Source organism: Schistocerca serialis, chromosome 5 (genome assembly GCF_023864345.2).
Source record: "Schistocerca serialis cubense isolate TAMUIC-IGC-003099 chromosome 5, iqSchSeri2.2, whole genome shotgun sequence".
Lineage (NCBI taxonomy): Eukaryota > Metazoa > Arthropoda > Insecta > Orthoptera > Acrididae > Schistocerca > Schistocerca serialis.
Genome location: NC_064642.1, coordinates 447,940,035 through 447,962,878, shown reverse-complemented (window position 1 = coordinate 447,962,878; position 22,844 = coordinate 447,940,035). Strand labels below are relative to the sequence as shown.

Here is a 22,844-nt window from a genome sequence, read left to right as displayed (position 1 = left end):
GTGGAGGGTATTTAAATCGGCTGCTGCCGCGACTGAGCCCAGTTCCCTCTGAGCAGCCATAGCATATGGATCTCAGTGCTGGCACATTCACAGGAGCTCAGTCCGTCAGTTCACCTGATGATGGCGACATGTATGATCGCGAAAATATTGTGCCCATTGGACACTGTAGATTGGCAGTACACCTGTGGATATTTTGATTATGGAACAGAAATGTTTGTTATTTGCGGTGGAACAAAAAAATGCACCTGCCTGAAATCGGCCTTTTTCACGCACCAGTTTTTTTCTTTCGGAGGACAAGTTATTGTACCGGTGCTTGGGAGGAAACACACAAAATTCTGATGAAAGTTGGAACGCGTGTGTTTGGAAGTTAGCCCCCAAGCATTTGCATTCTGGTGTGACGACTGTGGCGATTGCGCCTTCCTTGACAGTGAGCAGCTTCAACAAAGGGAATTCAGCATTCCTGAAGACCATGACAATGATGGACATCACCCAGTGACTCCATTTGACACAGTTGGCCAAGCATTTGGACGACCACCGGATTCAAGCGGCCGAGAACCGCTTGTCACCGGCTGTACGAGCAGCTCTGGAGCAGCGCAGGATGGCCCAGATCAAGCAGAATGCCCTCTATGAGGAAGGGGAAGGACTAGGTTATGGACCTGGTCTAGCAGATTGAACGTACATTGCATAATATCGCATTTATATGTAGTCGCGTAATGGGGCCCCTTAGGGAAATGGCAGCAAGAGAGGGGAAGAAAACCAATGTGCACTCCGTGTGCATACCGGGGGGAGTCATTCCAGATGTGGAAAGGGTCCTTCCGGATGCCATGAAGGGTACAGGGTGCACCCATCTGCAGGTGGTCGCTCATGTCAGCACCAATGATGTGTGTCGCTATGGATCGGAGGAAATCCTCTCTGGCTTCCAGCGGCTATCTGATTTGGTGAAGACTGCCAGTCTCGCTAGCGGGATGAAAGCAGAGCTCACCATCTGCAGCATCATCGACAGGACTGACTGCGGACCTTTGGTACAGAGCCGCGTGGAGGGTCTGAATCAGAGGCTGAGACGGTTCTGCGACCATGTGGGCTGCAAGATTCCTCGACTTGCGCCATAGGGTGGTGGGGTTTCGGGTTCCGCTGGATAGGTCAGGAGTCCACTACACGCAACAAGTGGCTACACGGGTAGCAGGGGTTGTGTGGCGTGGGCTGGGCGGTTTTTTAGGTTAGATGGCCTTGGGCAAGTACAGAAAGGGCAACAGCTTCAACGGGTGCGTGGCAAAGTCAGGACATGCGGGGACCAAGCAGCAATCAGTATTGTAATTGTCAACTGTCGAAGCTGCGTTGGTAAAGTACCAGAACTTCAAGCGCTGATAGAAAGCACCGAAGCTGAAATCGTTATAGGTACAGAAAGCTGGCTTAAGCCAGAGATAAATTCTGCCGAAATTTTTACAAAGGTACAGACGGTGTTTAGAAAGGATAGATTGCATGCAACCGGTGGTGGAGTGTTCGTCGCTGTTAGTAGTAGTTTATCCTGTAGTGAAGTAGAAGTGGATAGTTCCTGTGAATTATTATGGGTGGAGGTTACACTCAACAACCGAACTAGGTTAATAATTGGCTCCTTTTACCGACCTCCCGACTCAGCAGCATTAGTGGCAGAACAACTGAGAGAAAATTTGGAATACATTTCACATAAATTTTCTCAGCATGTTATAGTCTTAGGTGGAGATTTCAATTTACCAGATATAGACTGGGACACTCAGATGTTTAGGACGGGTGGTAGGGACAGAGCATCGAGTGACATTATACTGAATGCACTATCCGAAAATTACCTCGAGCAATTAAACAGAGAACCGACTCGTGGAGATAACATCTTGGACCTACTGATAACAAACAGACCCGAACTTTTCGACTCTGTATGTACAGAACAGGGAATCAGTGATCATAAGGCCGTTGCAGCATCCCTGAATATGGAAGTTAATAGGAATATAAAAAAAAGGGAGGAAGGTTTATCTGTTTAGCAAGAGTAATAGAAGGCAGATTTCAGACTACCTAACAAATCAAAACGAAAATTTTTGTTCCGACACTGACAATGTTGAGTGTTTATGGAAAAAGTTCAAGGAAATCGTAAAATGCGTTTTAGACAGGTACGTGCCGAGTAAAACTGTGAGGGACGGGAAAAACCCACCGTGGTACAACAACAAAGTTAGGAAACTACTGCGAAAGCAAAGAGAGCTCCACTCCAAGTTTAAACACAGCCAAAACCTCTCAGACAAACAGAAGCTAAAAGATGTCAAAGTTAGCGTAAGGAGGGCTATGCTTGAAGCGTTCAGTGAATTCGAAAGTAAAATTCTATGTACCGACTTGACAGAAAATCCTAGGAAGTTCTGGTCTTACGTTAAATCAGTAAGTGGCTCGAAACAGCATATCCAGACACTACGGGATGATGATGGCATTGAAACAGAGGATGACACGCGTAAAGCTGAAATACTAAACACCTTTTTCCAAAGCTGTTTCACAGAGGAAGACCGCACTGCAGTTCCTTCTCTAAATCCTCGCACAAACGAAAAAATGGCTGACATCGAAATAAGTGTCCAAGGAATAGAAAAGCAACTGGAATCACTCAATAGAGGAAAGTCCACTGGACCTGACGGGATACCAATTCGATTCTACACAGAGTACGCGAAAGAACTTGCCCCCCTTCTAACAGCCATGTACCGCAAGTCTCTAGAGGAACGGAGGGTTCCAAATGATTGGAAAAGAGCACAGATAGTCCCAGTCTTCAAGAAGGGTCGTCGAGCAGATGCGCAAAACTATAGGCCTATATCTCTTACGTCGATCTCTTGTAGAATTTTAGAACATGTTTTTTGCTCGCGTATCATGTCGTTTTTGGAAACCCAGAATCTACTATGTAAGAATCAACATGGATTCCGGAAACAGCGATCGTGTGAGACCCAACTCGCTTTATTTGTTCATGAGACCCAGAAAATATTAGATACAGGCTCCCAGGTAGATGCTATTTTTCTTGACTTCTGGAAGGCGTTCGATACAGTTCCGCACTGCTGCCTGATAAACAAAGTAAGAGCCTACAGAATATCAGACCAGCTGTGTGGCTGGATTGAAGAGTTTTTACCAAACAGAACACAGCATGTTGTTATCAATGGAGAGACGTCTACAGACGTAAAGTAACCTCTGGCGTGCCACAGGGGAGTGTTATGGGACCATTGCTTTTCACAATGTATATAAATGACCTAGTAGATAGTGTCGGAAGTTCCATGCGGCTTTTTGTGGATGATGCTGTAGGATACAGAGAAGTTGCAGCATTAGAAAATTGTAGTGAAATGCAGGAAGATCTGCAGCGGATAGGCACTTGGTGCAGGGAGTGGCAACTGACCCTTAACATAGACAAATGTAGTGTATTGCGAATACATAGAAAGAAGGATCCTTTATTGTATGATTATATGATAGCGGAGCAAACACTGGTAGCAGTTACTTCTGTAAAATATCTGGGAGTATGCGTGCGGAATGATTTGAAGTGGAATGATCATATAAAATTAATTGTTGGTAAGGCGGGTACCAGGTTGAGATTCATTGGGAGAGTGCTTAGAAAATGTAGTCCATCAACAAAGGAGGTGGCTTACAAAACACTCGTTCGACCTATACTTGAGTATTGCTCATCAGTGTGGGATCCATACCAGATCGGTCTGACGGAGGAGATAGAGAAGATCCAAAGAAGAGCGGCGCGTTTCGTCACAGGGTTATTTGGTAACCGTGATAGCGTTACGGAGATGTTTAATAAACTCAAGTGGCAGACTCTGCAAGAGAGGCGCTCTGCATCGCGGTGTAGCTTGCTCGCCAGGTTTCGAGAGGGTGCGTTTCTGGATGAGGTATCGAATATATTGCTTCCCCCTACTTATACCTCCCGAGGAGATCACGAATGTAAAATTAGAGAGATTAGAGCACGCACGGAGGCTTTCAGACAGTCGTTCTTCCCGCGAACCATACGCGACTGGAACAGGAAAGGGAGGTAATGACAGTGGAACGTAAAGTGCCCTCCGCCACACACCGTTGGGTGGCTTGCGGAGTACAATTGTAGATGTAGATGTAGATGTAGTCAAAACTTCAAACACGTTTTCTCGAAATGGCGTTTTTTTTATTGGGCGGTGCGGTAACTTTAAATCTACTGAACCGATTGGCATGATTCTTCATTTCTGACGAAGCTAACTAAATTGTCTAGGAGTTGTACCACTTTTATTCTGATCCATCAACTATAAATATTTTTAATTGGCCGACTAAGTCAAAAAATCGATGAAAAAAACCTATTTCTTTTCAAATGGTCGCCATTTTGTTTCCTATGGTCCAAGTGAGGTACACCTCCTAAAGAATCTTATATACTTCGCTAATGTCAACTCAATTTTGATTTCACATGATCCGGCTGACCTGTGACATACCACGCGTGGAGGTCTACATCAAAATTTTGTTTTATTCCAATGGCACTTCTGCCTTTGCTCTTCGACAAATATGGCAAAAAAAAATTCCAGTTTGTAGAGGAAATATCAATAAACATTTTGACCAAATTTGATATTGATATATATAACATATCCCAAGAAAAAAATTCTCAAAGAACATGCTTTTTTCAGGCCAAAGATAGTAAACCTCCCCTTAAGGGTTCTGATGTAGAGAAAGCTATTTACACTTACAGTGAAATGGAGTGAATGTATGGTTTCATTGGCTGGGAGGCCCCACCCGGGGAAGTTCGGCCATCAAGTGCAAGTCTTATTTCAGTCAACACCACATTGGACGACTTGCATGCCGATGATGAGGATGGAATGATGATAAGGACAGCACAACACCCAGTCCCCAAGCAGAGAAAAATCTCCAATCCGGCTGGGAATCGAACCCAGGCCCACTTGTATGTGAGGCAAGCACGTTACCACCAAGCTAAGCAGGCGGACACTTACAGTGAGGATGTGCTTGATTCATTAGATTATAAATTAGAGGCTACTGGCATTTTCTGTGACCTGTTAAAAGCCTTTGACTGTGTGAACCACAGCATTCTTTTAAGTAAATTAAGAATATTATGGTGTCCCTGGCAATACTGTGAAATGGTCTGAGTCTTATCTATCAAACAGGAAACAAAGGGTCTTGTTGCAAAATACCTGTGCAGGAAGCAGTCAGCCTTCATCTGATTAGGAATTAATTACATGTGGTGTTCCTCAAGATTCCATTGCTTTTTATTGTGTATATTGCCAAATGCTAAGTTTGTTTTGTTTGAAGATGATACAAACATTGCAATAAGTAGCAAGTCAAGTACAGATTTAGAATTTGATGCTAATCAAATTTTCACTGACATTAAATAGTGGTTTAAAGCTAATTCACTGTCATTAAATTTTGTGAAGACCCACTATATGCAGTTCAGAACCTCTAAGAGGTTTCCTTCCAGCATGTGTATAACATATGAAGACATGCAGTGGTTGACAGTGTTAAATTTGTGGGATTACAACTCGATAATAAATAAAGTCGGTATTTGCAATGAGAATGATGTCAGATGTAGGAGATATAAATATAAAAAACTTGCATACTTTGCTTACTTTCATTCTATTATGTCATATGGGATCATATTCGGGGGTAACTCATCAAACTGAGCAAAAGCTTTTAGGGTGCAAAAGTGTGTGATAAGAATCATTTGTGGTGTAAATTCAAGATGACCAAGTAGAAATCTGTTCAAAGAACTTTGTATTCTAACCACTGCTTCTCAGTATATTTATACCTTAACAAAATTTGTCGCAAGTAATACATCTCTATTTCCAGCCAATAGCTCAATACATATTATCAATACTAGGAATATGAACACTCTACATGAAGACCTAAAATCACTCACTTTGGTCCAAAAAGGGGTCCAATGGTCAGGAAGCCACATTTTCAATAAATTGCTAGCAACCATTAAAAACTTGATTTCAAATAAAGCACAGTTTAAACAGAGTTTGAAAGACTTTTTGATAGGCAACTCCTTCTATTCTATAGATGAGTATCTTAACAGAGACTGTTAAGCCACCTTAAGTAAAAATGTCTATCAGATTTCAGCTTTGACAGCACTTGGTCACAAAAATCAAAATTTGGTATTTTGTTTGTGATAAATTTATTAATAGTGCATAACAGTGTTTCATTCTGACAGCATGTTAAGTCAGTAAATATTAACTGTTCCACTTCATGGCACTGTAATCACCTATTTTAACAATCTCCTGACAAATGATCAGGGTAGTAAGTATTATATTCAAATGTTTTATGTTTTTATGTTATATTTTCTGACATGCTCCACACCCATGAGAATCATCTCATTTTTTAGGTCTATGGAGTGAAAACTGGATCTAATCTAATTTAATCTAATCTTTTGATATACCATTTAAAAATCAGCACAAATGTATCTCTTCTCCAAAAAAGTCCCAAACTGCTATCAGTGATGCATTATTAAAAATGTCCTACGGTCTTGTTTATAGACATATTTCATGTTGTACACAGTTATGAAGCAGTGCAGCAAATAAACAAATATATAGATTACTGAATTAGAGAAGAAGATCACTGGATGCATTGTAAACCTATTACCAAAGCAGTCATGTGAAATAATAGCAAATTCTAGACATACCTGGAATATTTCTCAATAAGACACATATATTTAAAGAAAACTGCTCACACTGGTGAATATATATATATATATATATATATATATGTATAAAAAAACAAAGATGAGGTGACTTACCGAACAAAAGCGCTGGCAGGTCGATAGATACACAAACAAACACAAACATACACACAAAATTCAAGCTTTCGCAACAAACTGTTGCCTCATCAGGAAAGAGGGAAGGAGAGGGAAAGACGAAAGGATGTGGGTTTTAAGGGAGAGGGTAAGGAGTCATTCCAATCCCGCGAGCGGAAAGACTTACCTTAGGGGGAAAAAAGGACGGGTATACACTCGCACACACACACATATCCATCCACACATATACAGACACAAGCAGACATATTTGTCTTTAAATATGTGTGGATGGATATGTGTGTGTGTGCGAGTGTATACCCGTCCTTTTTTCCCCCTAAGGTAAGTCTTTCCGCTCGCGGGATTGGAATGACTCTTTACCCTCTCCCTTAAAACCCACATCCTTTCGTCTTTCCCTCTCCTTCCCTCTTTCCTGATGAGGCAACAGTTTGTTGCGAAAGCTTGAATTTTGTGTGTATGTTTGTGTTTGTTTGTGTGTCTGTCGACCTGCCAGCACTTTCATTTGGTAAGTCACATCATCTTTGTTTTTAGATATATTTTTCCTACGTGGAATGTTTCCCTATACAATTACAGTGCTAACTGGAAAGATAACTACCATATGCACATAAAAGACCAAAATTAAGATACAAAAATCCTGAAACAGCTGGACACATATTTTATTAAAAATAAAAAACTTCCTTACAACATAAAAAAATATAAAAACATTGCCTAAATTCAAATCCAAATGGAGATGTCACCAAATTTTGGCTGACAATGTAAAGGAGTTTTTACAAGCCAGTACACAACTTATCCACAATATGAAATAAATTTTGCATTTATATCCTTTTCAGTTTATCTACTATCAAATAATATGACTGTAAATGTAATATATTCATGAGCACAACTGTATCTTGTGAATTTTGACTTAAAGTTGAAACTTCTGCAAAATAAGAAAATTGCTTTTAGTATGACATAAACTTTAAATCCTTACATAATTATGTCAAAAGTGCCTGACATGATACATTACTCATATTTTCAGATGTTTTGTAACTCTTGTATTTATATTTTGATATATCCAGTATCATTACGAAAGTGACCAGCAGATTAAAAATGAATAAATGTTGATGAGTAGGCTATGTATTACTTTCTGGAACAGGGAAGTAAACACGTCACTCTTTTGTGCCAAGTGAGAAACTAATTTCTAACAACTGTCTGACATTAACTAATTCTTGTAAAGAAAATCAATTAAAGTTTATGTGCTTTAAGATTTCCCTTACACAATAAACATTACTGATGTTTCTAGATGCTGTGTGTTGTGAAACCTTTGCAGATGCTCCACAAAAATATTTCAGAATTTTAGTGACACCATGCAGTACAATACTTGATGGCCGCAAAAGAATTTCAGTTCACATTGTAAATAGCTTTTCTATTTAGCAGACAATTTATGGCATAGGGCTGATGACATAATACTTTGGCAGCAGCATAATAGACCTTTCTACAAGACAAAAATACTTTTAAAGAAGAGTGGAGAATATTTCTTTCTGTTCTAATATTATGCCTCTTCTTCTTACAACCAGTAAACGTTATTTAAAAAGAAAATCAAGACTGAACAGTGGTTGAGAAGTCTGAACATGTTCTGTAGATTCAAAATGAAACTGCAGCACAGTTACATTTCATTGGTTCAGCTGAAAGGATAAATGATAATTTGGTCTTTTATCTTATTCTCAGTGATATGTGAACGATAAAATCCTCATGGCAAAGAACAAGTCATTGACTTGGTTAGGTAAAAAAAAAAAGATGAAACTAAACTATCATCAACCCAGAAGTTGATCTTCCTCAAATTTTTTTTCAGTTTTGTAAGCAAACACACAATAATATTTAACATTGCAGTGTATTTACTTGTTACATTTTATGCTTAAGTGTTCTCTGCATTATACCAAATACATCATGTGAAATAAATTCTTAGGTAAAGATATAGCTGTCACCATTTGTAAGGCATGTTTTTACAGTAGAGGGGACTGACCAGTGATCTAACAGGAGACCTTCGAATCTGTGGCATCTTTACCACTGAGCCACTAAGCTACACATTATTACACCTCGACACCCATGACAGTAAATAAAGAGTTGCTAAGGGTAGCAGAACAGATTAAATTCAGGACTGGTAGAAATGTGGCACATGAATCAAACTAATTTACATCAATGATTTGCTGAAGCTACAAAATTTCCATGAAAATTTTGTAAAGCTTCATGATAACACTGGTCATGAGTTCAGTACCATTATACAAAAGATGATCATAACTGTACATTATTTTCAGAAATCTACCAAAACCTTTAATATGAAATTTATAGAGGTTAAAATAGATGGTAATTACAATGGTATGCTGAAGGAATTACGTTTAAGAGGTTCCATCATAATACTTTCTACAATATTGATAAGCCCCAAGAATTGGTCACCACATTATTAATAGTCAAACAAACAGAGTCTCACAATTTAGATATATCCCTCTTGTATCAGTCTAGTGAACAGTAATTGAAGAAATGGTAACAGATAAACGTTTTCCTAAAGCAAATAAGATTTCAGAGTGGACTCTGAAGTTATAAATCAGTATGCTCTTCAAAATACACAGGACATTTACTCCCATTGGTAGTAAATACATCTGTGGAAACTGACAGAAGCTACGTTCCCATAAATTATAATGTAGCATGCAAACATCAAAACTGAATTTTACAACTATAATACAGTTTTTTGTATTAATTATTATTAACATGAGAAATTGTACCTACCATTAAATAGTAAGATATACTTACGATACATTCCTACAATTGTTGTAATACTGATAGATATAACATGGAACTGGTCTTTATAACATTTATGGTTTTATGCAGATAAAAATGACATGTAAAAGTAGAAGCTGTAGCAATATACAGGGTGTCCCAAAAATACTGATAAGCTTTAAGGACAGGTTCCTTGCACCAAAACAAGAAAAAAATGTCTAGGGGCTCTAAAACGCACACCTTAAGAGCTATGAGCACTTGTTCAGTAGAGGAAGATGAACAAGTGTTCATAGTTGTTGAAATATGCATTTTAGACCCTATCTTTCCTGGACTTTTTTTCTTGGTTTGATCCCTACAGTCTCCTCCCAGAATTTGGAAAGCTAAGTCCCTACAGTAGAAGAGATCTGTTTCATAGTATTGAAGATGAACAAGTGATTATAGCTCTTAAGGTATCCATTTTAGAGCCCATGTTTAACAGACATTTCTTTTTGTTTTCGTGTAAGAAACCTGTCCCTGAAGTATGTTGGTGTTCTTTTAGGACATCCTGAATAAAATACGGGATATAATTTTCTGCAATGAACTTGCTGACAGCAGCATCCTAAATTCAATACGTTTTTTTTCTTTTTTCTTTCATCCTTTCTTCTTAAGCTTTAAAACTTCATTCATTGTTCCATACAGATGCCGATTATGTGTCAATTTCTACCACTGATAGTATGACAATTGTTCCTTCCTGCATGTAATACGTTGCTAAACATGGCCTTTGTGAATGAAGTTACATTAGCATAATGACACTCAGAAATGAAAGTATTGATCTTATTTGTAAAACAGCTCCTTAAAAATTTTGTCCTCAGAATAACTACATTTTAATGTGGAAGTGGAGTAAGGTGTTAAATATAAAGTCCAGAAAAATGTAGGCTGCCTTTCATAGTCAATGTTGATGGAACAAAATGACACACTGTTACAATTCTTCCATCATGGGCGGTTTCTTGTAACTTGTCCTGTGTAGCTGGCCGCTGTTGATAAACTTCATGTGTAAGGTCTGGAGACATTGATGGATACTCAACAGATCCTCTTCAATCTATCCATCATCAAGATAGATTTTCATCCAAGTAAGCTCTGACATCTCTGTGGCAGTTACATGGAGCGCCATCTCATTGTAGATAAAATCTTTCATTTTCAAACACCTCTTGGATGGCACATAAAGTCGATGTTTGCAGCAGATGAACATACACCTCACCAGTTATGATATCTTCAAAGAAGAATGGGCCAGTCAATCTGTGCATTGACAAACCACATGACACATTAACACCCAGTGATTAACATGTTTTGAGCATGAATGTGAGAATTTTCAGGAGCCCAGTACATGCAGTTGTGGCAGTTTGCAGTACCGTTCAGTTTAAATTGTGCCTCATCAGACCATATAACCCTCTCTGCAAACCATTCATCCTCATGAAGTATGCCTTTGAAGCACTCACAGTACTCCACCTTTGATCTGGATTGTCCTCATTCATAGCATGCAGCGATCTTGGAAAGTACACTTTCCACTTTGCAGCCTTCAGAGAGATGGTATGCTTGATCAGTTTACCCTGCTTTCATGTGCACCCTGCTTCATAGATTTTTGAGGTGGCCTAGTAAAATGTTGCAACACAGCAGCATTGGAAGCTTACTTATTATTGTTTCTGGTCAGTCAGAGCTTTCCTTATGCATATCCTGAACAGTACTACTGGCTTTATCCCAAACACAAAAAATTGTTGTGCATGTTGGTGGCTGAGTTTCATACATGTTACACTATTGCTGTTGTACCTCCATCATGTTTCTGTACTCCCAGTACCACTTCAATATGGCCTTCCATTGCTCAAACGACAATCTTACTTTATTCATCACTGCACTGTCATCTCTTGAAAAATGTATGTCAAGATCTTTTGAGAAAACAATGGACTGCTACCACTCTAAATTGCAGCCCTATGTCATTTTGTTCCAAAGATATTTACTATCAAAGAGTGTCTACATTTTGCTGGATGCCTCTGGATATGGGTGGTCACCATCACTAACTGAATCTATGAATGGATGACCAGTAACCAGCTGCTGGACATGCTGTGTGTCATGACTTGGGAGACCTTAGTCCCTGCAGTATCACACTGGTCGTTTGAATACCACCAGGTAACACTAGTTTTTCTGAACTCTGAATATAGGAATTTTCTGTCCAACATATCCACCCACCCTATCACCTATTGTATTCAAGCTCAGTTAGCACGCTCAACCTCTCCTCCCGTATTCTGCGTTGTGCTTGTTTATCATAAATCAGTATAGCCAATGCCTTGTTGATATAGCCATCCTTCTCTGCCCTCACTATCTGTACCATTTGGTTGTAGTTACTGCAGTTAATTCCACTGATAGCACTTTGTAATATGGGATTCTGGGTGTGTACCTTGATTTTTTCCAGGAATCTTCCACATCAAAGGAATTTTTGAAGCTGTTGTGTCTAATTAAGTATAGTTAATTTATTTTTTCTTTCTGTTAACATATTAATCAATGTTCTTTTCTCTTCAATTGATTTTACTATTTGTTCACAAGATTTTCTTTCAGTCCAGCATGTTTTTTTGGCTCCTCTCCATATCCATGTAACCACTGCTTCTAATTCTTTTCTTTTCTTATTTCCTCAGAATCCACTCTTGGCAACCATAACATAAAGTGCTCCAAATAAATGACTTAATAAATTTTTTTTAAGTTTGTATAATAATATACCATTTCTGTAATTATTAATTCTATTATTGTGCTTGTTAGGATTTTATTATTTACTCATTTGTTTTAGTTTTGCCATTCCTCTCTTTTCCTTTTTCTTTCTTGACCCTAATTGCATTAATCTTTTCATTTTTCATTTTATCTTCACCTTCTAAAATATTTTACTTCTCATTCTACCATGTATGGTCTAAGACAGGCACGTAAGTTGCTTAATGACCTTTTTCCTCATGTATTTTAGTCTTCGCATTTCCTCAGCCTCAGAACACTTGAGTCCTCATTAATCTAGGATCTGTATGATTTGTACCACTCCTCCCCTCCCCCTTCCCCTCCCTCTCAAGTCCCTTCCATCCTTCTCAACCAATTCCCTTTTCCTTATTAAGAAAGGAAAGAACTAGTTCCAAGAGCTAGAAGTAGTGTTCACATTGTGCTTCAAAATACAATTTTACAGCATCACTAATTAATCTATTTTGAAGGTGAGTTTTATATTCTTTGTGTTCAAAACAGATCCTATTATTCAGAATGAAATTTTCATTCTGCAGCCAAGTGTATGCTGATATGATACTTCATGGCAGATTAAAAGTGTGTGTAGGACTGAGATTCAAATTTGGGCAAGGTTTGCAGGAGAGTTTCTGTGAAGTTTGGAAGCTAGAAGACAAGGTATTGGTGGAAGTATGGCTGTGACAATGGGTTGTGAGTTGTGCTTGGATAGCACAGTTTGTAGAGCACTTGCCTACGAAAGGCAAAGGTCCTGAGTTTGAGTCTCAGTCCAGGACACAGTTTTAATCTGCTAGAAAGTTTCAGATCCTATTATTGATTAGTGTAAGTTACATACCCAAAGTGCTTTCGTTGTTTCTTCTTTTTTACACTCATTCCTTCATATGTCGCTCTTGCTAATAGCAGTTTCTTCACGTCAGGGCCTTCCAGTACATAGTTACTATACACACCACCTACCACTACAGAAGTGTCTTCCTTACGTTCCAGTATTGCTGTCTGCTCCTTTTAAAATGAGTGCAATATTTTTTTAAAAGTTAGCACTGTAGGTCCTTTCTACTATTCTGATTACAAACAACAACTGTCATATAAATACCTTCAAAAATTCTTTGTCTACCAATACATTGTCTAAATCAAGTACTCTAATTGATGAAAGCTGCAGTTGTAGCACAGTAAGAAGTGTCATACAGTCTTCTTGTGAAAGTGGATTGAATCCTATTTTCAAGACTTCAAGGCTTCTGTTTTTCTGCAGTCCACCTTTAATCATATTTATAGATGCTCCTGTTAATCTGTAGGAAAGGAAAAAGGAACACAATGAGAATATGTGTGTGAATATTTCTCTCTTCACAGCAACAAACAGAAATAACATCTGTTATGAATGATTACATAATAGTACAAATGTGCTTAGTATGCTTCCGCCAATTTCTGTGACAAGCTAATAATATGCTACCAATAGTGTATGTGTCATTTCTAGTACTAGCATTGTCATCTCTCTCTCTCTCTCTCTCTCTCTCTCTCTCTCTCTCTTCTCTCTCTCTCTCTCTCTCTCTCTCTCTCTCTCTCTCTCTCTCTCTCTCTCTCTCTCTCTCACACACACACACTCACAGTTGCTATCTATATATCACACAACAAGAAAAGTCATTAAGGGCATGTGGTAGGGTCGGTGCATAAAAACTCCTATAAGTAACTTAAGACCAACCATAGTAAAGTGCAAGCTGGCACCTGTTTGGAGGGGTTTGGAGTGTGTTCTATTAGTGGTTTTGAGTTATTAAATTTTCTTTCTTTCATGTTTGAAATTGTCCTCTGTTGACCAGACCATTTCCACAACTTGTGCAGTGGAACAGGCCTTTGTTGTGAGCCAAATGTAGTTTATACCAGTTAGGGACTGATGGTGAGGCATGTTTTGAAAGTGTTGCCTGTAGGCAACCAATGGAAATCAGCCTTCAGCATTACAACAGGCAACCTTTATTCATGCTTCTAGTACTTCAGACTTTGATCTGCTGGAATTTACCCATGATGGCCTCTGTGAGCAGTTGGGACATGTTCGCCTTCCTGTATACTGAAATTCGTTGTTCTTTTTACCTATTTAATTCTCCTGTTATCATTTGAAGCTGCCCTTACTGGATGACCACTCCCTCCTCCTTCCTTGCTCCTGTACAAAACTGGTGTCTGTGCAATGAGATCACCCACCCTATATCCATAAATATCTATATTGTCATAGTTGGATATCATTGTACATGTGTTGTCGTTGGCTGAGGACACAGCAGGTCCATGAGTTACTGGCTTCTGTCTCTCTCCAGGTGGGAATGCACTAGCTGACACTGCATATTCTGCCACAATGTTGAGCAAAGTCTTACTGCTTTGCCACAGCCCACAAGCCCATGCTAACATGTACTGAACCTTTGCTGCTGCACAACATGCCTGCCTGGTACACATGAAGTGGCCCCCCTGTGACCTCATGAACCACCCCCACAGCCTTTCTGGCATCCCCTGCACTGCCTGCAGCTCACCATGGCTTCATCATCATGCCATACCATGCCATGCTGTGTGCCACGTAGTCGCATGGCCCATTTCCCCCAGCAGTGTATCTCCGCTGCCAGGGCAGTACCCTCTTACCACAATTTGCAGCGATGTGGCCATCTGCTGCCTATCTGTGATTGCATCTAGCCACTGCATGCCCACCTGTGGCTGCCACATGTTTGTGGCACCCAGAGGCCTGCATGTGCCATTGTTACCACTGTCCTCTATGTGCCACCCCACTGCCTCAACTCACTGCACCCAAAGTAAGTGTTGCCAGGCTAAGCACACCAGCTGCCAACTGATCAGTGGGAAACAATGAGATAGTTGTAGCCAATGGCAGAGCAAACCATTTTCTTTGCAGATACTTTGTACTAGTGTGGAATAGATTTTTTGTTGTGTTTTGTAATAGTGTACTAGCAATGTAGGCTTCAATCCATAAAAAAATGCCATTTACAAGTCACAGTTAGAGAGCAGAGCAGAGGAAAACAGTAATGAGGACCCTTTTAAGGCTTTGTAGGAACAGATGAACCAACATTCCCATAATAATTTTGATTTAGAGGAGAGCTTAAAGTAGATGCATGCACAGCTGTCTGTGTTAAAGATTCAAGTTTTCAGGCTACTCCTGAGGGGCCTAGGGAAACTGACACCAGCATTGCCAGCCCACAGTTTAACATAGAGAGCAGCTTCCCAGCAGTTACTTTTATCCTTTCCTTTTTGTGGAAACCCAAAGAGAATGTGTCCACTTTCTTACAAAATGTTCACAATGTTTGTTGTATTTGTTTATGGTCACATGGCTTTCTGCTGGATGTGTTGCATTTCAACCTATCGAGTGATGCATGCAATTATGTGAAGTCAGTAAACACATTGAGAAATACACAAAGTTTTGAAGTATTGACCACAGGGTTAGCAGGATGATATTTGGCTACTATTAGGACAAATTTTCTACACTTAGGCAGAGGCAGGCAGAAGATTTTGAAGCATTTACTGACAAGATTTGCACAAACTTCTCTTGTGCATACACCCTGAGGCAAGATGTGACATGGAGAATAATGTACTGCTGGAAGAGCCTGATGTGTGAGCTGTCAGTGTGTTTGTCAGAGGCATAAGTCTGCAAATCAGAGGTGAGGTCATCAGCTTTGTTTTTGCATGAGGCAGTTCAACTCATGCTATTGGCCAAGGAGGCTGGGCAGTTTGTTTTTACCCCCCATGCAATAATGACTTTTGCCATGTCACAAATGAAACAAATAGTGAGCGATGCAAACACTGATAATAAATTCAACTGGGAGGAGCACACAACAGAACTGCTGAAGTGACTTAACAAATCTTTATTCGCAATGCGAATTGTGTCAGACATAGGGGATATAAAAATGAAAAAGCTGGCATACTGTGCTTACTTTCATTCCTTATTGTCATATGGGATTATTTTTTGGGGTAATTCATCAAGCCAAGCTAAAGTTTTCTGGGCACAAAAATGTGCAGTAAGAGTTACATATGGTGTGAGCTCAAGAACATCCTGCAGAAGCCTGTTTGGGGAACTAGGGATACTAACTACTGCTTCCCAATATATTTATTCCTTAATGAAATTTGTCATTAAAAATATATCACTTTTTCAAACCAACAGCTCAATTCATGGAATCAATAATAGAAATCAGAATAATCTTCACAAGGATTTAAAGTCACTTAGTCTTGCACAAAAATGTGTCAATTATTCAGGAACACACATTTTCAATAACTTGCCAGCAGCCATTAAAAGCTTAACAACCAATGAAATTCAGTTTAAGAGAAGCCTAAGGGATTTATTGGTGGCCAACTCCTACTCCATTGATGAATTTCTCAGTAGAACCAACTGATTTTTATATATATATATATATATATATATATATATATATATATATATATATAAAAACAAAGATGATGTGACTTACCATACGAAAGCGCTGGCAGGTTGATAGAAACACAAACAGACACATACATACACACAAAATTCAAGCTTTCGCAACAAACTGTTGCCTCGTCAGGAAGGAGGGAAGGAGAGGGAAAGACGAAAGGACGTGGGTTTTAGGGGAGAGGGTAAGGAGTCATTCCAATCCCGGGAGCGGAAAGACTTACCTTAGGGGGAAAAAAGGACGGGTATACACTCACACACACACACACACATCCATCCACACAATTTACCTTAGGGGGAAAAAAGGACGGGTATACACTCGCACACACACACACACACATCCATCCACACATATACAGACACAAGCAGACATATTTAAATATGGTCTTTAAATATGTCTGCTTGTGTCTGTATATGTGTGGATTCCACGCGGGAAAAATATATTTAAAAAACAAAGATGATGTGACAAAAGCGCTGGCAGGTTGATAGAAACACAAACAGACACATACATACACACAAAATTCAAGCTTTTGCAACAAACTGTTGCCTCATCAGGAAAGAGGGAAGGAGAGGGAAAGACGAAAGGAAGTGGGTTTTAAGGGAGAGGGTAAGGAGTCATTCCAATCCCGGGAGCAGAAAGACTTACCTTAGGGGGTGTATACCCGGGTGTATACCCATCCTTTTTTCCCCCTAGGGTGGGTCTTTCCGCTCCCGGGATTGGGGTGGCTCCTTGCCCTCTCCCTTGGAACCCGCTTCCTTTTGTCTTTCCCTCTCCTTCCCTCTTTCCTGACGGGGCGGCCGTTTGTTGCAAGGGCTGGTGTTTTGTGTGTATGTTTGTGTTTGTTTGTGTGTCTGTCGACCTGCCAGCGCTTTCGTTCGGTGGGTCACATCATCTTTGTTTTTAGATATATATTTCGTACGTGGAATGTTTCCCTCTATTATAACCATATATATATATATATATATATATATATATATATATATATATATATATATATATATATATATATATATATATATATAACTTCTGCACAATTTCAGTGCAATAATGTGTTCATTGTAAATGTGTGTGTGTGTGTGTGTGTGTGTGTGTGTGTGTGTGTGTGTGTGTGTGTGTAAGTACAATCTAACTTCTGCACCATTACAGTGCAGTAATGTGTTCATTGTAAATAAGTATTATAGTAGTTGTATTACACGTTTATTACCTTATAAATAAATAAAAAAACTTTTTTATTTTAAATTCAGTGCATTAGAATTTGTAAAATGACTCTTTCATATAGTGTTCATTAAAAAATGACGATCATTTCACTTGGGGCCTGTGGAATGGTACATTAGCTTATTTGTTTTAGTTGTAAATATTTGTCATGTATTGTTGTTTTTCTGACATGTTCTACATCCTGGAGGACCTCCTCACTACGGATCAATTGGAAGGAAAGTAAATCTAACCTAATCTGCCAACAAATGTCGAGCTCTGTACTGCCTCCGTTGTGGGGAAATTGGTCAACCAGTTGTTGACAGTCCCCAGTCATGGAGTAGAGCATATCACAGCTAAAATGAATTCCAAAATCATGGAGGCAATGGAAGAACTAATTGGGGAAATGGCAGAGGACCTGAGCACTCGTCTTTCCATACTTCAAATAAGATTAGTAAACGCCATTAAATTTAGGGATTAGAGAAAAGTGCCAAATGTGATGGTGGTTGACAAAATTCAAGGTGACAGCTCAGAATTTTGATAGAAATGATTGCACAAATCAGCATCTGTTTCTACCCCCTGTCAATAAGTGGTCATTAAAGCCCCCTAACTATCGTATTAGTGGTCTGGGAAAGGCATTGATAGGGCCTGTGGGAACTTCACATATTGCACTGATGTTTGATGGAATAAAGTGAGAGTTCATGGTGGAAGCATTGTGGAAAAAGAGGATAGGATTTGATGTTATCCTGGCTAGTGATTTTCTGTACCATTTTCAAAGTGGCACCGACTGTAGTTCGGTATCCAATTTGGCTGTTATAACACTGAACAGACCTTGGGAACCCAAGAGAAGGGGCCTATTCCCTGAGATTTCAATGAACTGCATATCTGCTGTTAGTTGCCAATTCAGCTGAAAGCATACATGACAGCACTGGAAAGTTTTCTGGGTCAGCCAAAATTCAAGAGCCTGTCAGAACTATCTTTCTGGCTGACCCACTCACCCAGAATGAACTTATAGAGTGACTCCAAATTCACATGAAATGGTGCCTGAGACTATGACTGGAGAACGCATCCCTGTTTGTATAGATAATTTTTGGATGAGGGATATTGAAAATTCATGTGGAACTATACTTGGCAGCATACAGAAAATAGCTGATGATGAACAACCTCAGACAGGAGGAAAGCATTTTCAAAAAAATAGGAAGCAGCTGTCATTATCTATGAGGGAAGATTGCACAATCATGCCATATCTTAGAAATTGTTTGCAGGAATAACTGTCACATTTATCAGAATCAGATCAAAGCCTTTTACATCCAGTACTGGGAGGAGTTTGCATTCCTATTTGAGGAGAGGCAGTATTTGCTGGCCAAACTTCACATAGTATGTAATTCTGACTAGGAACGCTAGACTAATACCACAAAAATCCTATCATTTTCCTATTACATTCCTTATCATTTGCATCAAGTGGTGGGAGATCGTATTTAGCAACAATGCAACAATTAGATGCTGGAATCATCAGCCATTCTACAGCCCCTGTGCCTCACCTATAGTAATTGTACCCAAAAAGTCTGTTACTGATGAGAAAACCTATTGCCCATACATTGATATACAAGTAGTGAACAAGGTCACAACACCTTATACATGTCATCTGCCTCACATACATAGAACTTTAATCAGGCTGGGAAATTGCAGGTAATTTTGATATGAAATCATCAAATTCTTATTGCACCTCAAGACAGGCCAAAGTAGGAATTGTAGGTCATTCATGGTTGTACAAATTTCATATGATGCCAGAATGAGATTTTCACTCTGCAGCGCAGTGTGCGCTGATATGAAACTTCCTGGCAGATTAAAACTGAGTGCCGGACCGGGACTCAAACTCAGGACCTTTGCCTTTCGCGGGCAAGTGCTCTACCAACTGAGCTACCCAAGCACAACTCACGCCCCGTCCTCACAGCTTTACTTCTGCCAGTACCTTGTCTCCTAACTTCCAAACTTTACAGAAGCTCTCCTGGTAGAGCACTTGCCCGCGAAAGGCAAAGGTCCCGAGTTCAAGTCTCGCTCCTGCACACGGTTTTAATATGCCACGAAATTTCTTATGATGCTCTTTTATTAGAGGAATGCATTGACAACATTTAAACAGTCTCACATTTGTGATTAAGGGGACTGAAACCAACCATGTGTCTGATTATATGACTTCTAGCAGCTACATGTTTGTCTAAGTACTATCAGGGATTCAACACTGGTGAGTTGCTGCAATACTATATTTACAGGATTTTGATACCACAGTTTCTAGTTCTTCCACTTATCTGTCCTATCTTTCAGGTATAAATTAGTATGTTCCTCAGCAATGAACCATAATTATCTAAGTTTATTGATGCATCTTTCAACATCTATTGCATTTGATGCTGCCAGAGTATGTGCTTCGTAGAACATTGGGAGATCATATTGGTTTAACGACTCATTGAATCCATCCAAGTGAGTACTTTTCTATCTCCCTCAAAGTAGGCACTATCAGTTTTTGCACCCTAATTCATATGTATGTTGTTGTAGACTAACCTGAAGCTGTGATTCACTGTTGCGAAATTGGTTGTACCTTGATCTCATGTACAATTTTAAGAAGATTTTAAAACAAAGTTTTTTAAAAGATCTAATAACTCAGCTGTGGTTGCCCACATAAAAAACTTAGCTACCAAGAGTGCTTCAGTACTGCGTAATCACACACTGTCATATTAATATCCAAGCATGCCACTAATGCATGTATTGGAATATACTACTGGTGGAAAGGCTGCCAGCATAAAATTGAGAATTCTGTTCATGCATGCAAAGTTTGCAACAGAGAAGACTGAAAACCCCATTACAAACCTTGCCCGAAGCTTCTATGCCTTTTGAGTGTGGTCTTAAACATTAGGGGGCCCTTTCAATAGATGCAACAAGATAGACAGATAATGACTGGGACTGAGTAGACTTAATGAGACACAGAGCACACACCCTACAAGATGACCAATGAGTTCTCTATTTGAGTTAGATGAGTTGCCTTTGGTATCGATGAGGGCAAAATAAAAGGCTGGGGCTTGTGACTTAAAATTATTTGGTGACAGCGACAGCAGAGTAACCACAAAGCTACTGGTGGGTATGTACTAAGGGAGCTGTGTTACCACAGTGTCAGCTGGGTGCATAGGTCTTGTTATGAAACACAGTGATCAAAAAGGGGAAAAAAATTCCCCACACTACAAAGGGGCATACCAAGTTACACATCTGATGTCCTCAATCAACGCTGAAATACAGTCAGTGGACTACTCCGTAACTGTCCATTACAATAGGTTGAAGCCTCATCATGGACAAGCAGCATCACCTCCACCAGTGTTTCCAGTGGACCCATTGTGAGTCACACCCAATACTCTGAAGGGTGTTCAGAAATAGAGAAATCTCCCACCTCCTGCACTACACAGGTATGCCTTTATGTTCCAAGCATTCCTATGACCTGCGATCATGAGACTGAATACACCTCTCTCTAAATGTTTTGTTTGGTGTCAAATTGAAAGCAGGCCCTCATGTGCATTGGACATCCTTCTGGAACAAAATACACCTGTCAAGTCGATAGTTATGTGCTGGTAGTGGGCAGATTGGTCCTAGGCTATGTCACAAACCATGGCAGCTGCCATGTCAAGAGATAAGCAGTGCTACGCCTGCTGCTCAAATTGATCATGCTACCAGCTACAAGAAGGAGGATTACCATCTCCTCATGCATTTTCCCCATTTTATCAAGGTGTTATACATATATTAGGGAAAGGATTGATTCCTACTCCAGCCTGGAGTTTCCATTGTTTGATTTTGTTCAAAATATATGAATTATATCACTCTGCCCTAGGCCAATATATCACCTGGTATTCACATCATGTTTTATCAATATTTTTCTCCTCTCTGTTATGTGTGAGCTCTATTTCAGTATGCAGTTTATTCATATTCACTTATTCAATGTAGCTACACGCTGTGTTCTTTCACCAGTTTTCATTCTTCTTTCATTTTCAATATTCCCTCATGTTCATTTTCAAGAGATTGGACTGAAATGCATTCCTGATCTTAAGATTGTAGTTCCCAGAATATAATCGCATGCTATGTAACTTTTATTAGAGACATAACTGCCCCCCCCCCCCCCCCCCCCCCACATGAACCATGGACCTCGCCATTTGGCTGTTTGGTAGAGAGGATTGTGTGCATCAGCGATACAGATAGCCTTACTGCAGGTGCACCCACCATTTGGATCTCCCCTTTTGGATCTCTGGGCAGGGACTACTTAGAAGGATGTCATTGTCAGGAGAAACAAAAGTGACGTTCTGCAAATTGGAGTGTGGAATGTCAGATCCCTTAATTGGGCAGGTAAGTTAGAAAATTTAAAAATTGAAATGGATAGGTTAAAGTTGGATATAGTGGGCATTAGTGAAGTTTGGAGGCACGAGGAACTAGACTTCTGGTCAGGTGAATACAGGGTTATAAATGCAAAATTAAATAGGGATAATGCACTAGTAGGTTTAATAATGAATAAAACAATAGGAATGTTATTATGAACAGCATAGTGAACACATTATTGTAGCCAAGATACACCTGAAGTCCACACCTACCACAGTAGTACATGTTTATATGCTGACTAGCTCTGCAGATGATGAAGAGATTTTAAGAAATGTACAATGAGATAAAAGAAATTATTCAAATAGTTAAGGGAGACAAAAATGTAATAGTCATGGGGGGCTGGAATTCAACAGTAGCAAAAGGGAGAGAAGGAAAAGTAGTAGGTGAATATGGACTGGGGGTAAGGAATGAAAGAGGAAGCCGCCTGGTAGAATTTTGCACAGAGCGTTACTTAATCTTTGCTAACACTTGATTTAAGAATCATGAAAGAAGGTTGTATACATGGAAGAGACCTGGATACACCAGAAGGTTTCAGATTGATTATATAATAGTAAGGCAGAGATTTAGGAATCAGATTTTAAATTGTAAGG

At 39.5% G+C, this 22,844-nt stretch overlaps 1 protein-coding gene across 1 annotated transcript in view; it reads right to left on the bottom strand.

Annotated features, from left to right (window-relative positions):
- The window catches only part of LOC126481988 (leucine-rich repeat-containing protein 74A-like), a 182,752-nt gene that overhangs the window by 70,759 nt on the left and 89,149 nt on the right, over positions 1–22,844 (bottom strand). The window contains exons 5-6 of the mRNA XM_050105952.1: positions 13,347–13,539; positions 13,092–13,255 (exon numbers count right to left, since the gene is read on the bottom strand). Of these exons, the coding sequence (XP_049961909.1) occupies positions 13,092–13,255; positions 13,347–13,539 (357 nt within the window). The remainder of the gene's footprint in view (positions 1–13,091; positions 13,256–13,346; positions 13,540–22,844) is intronic.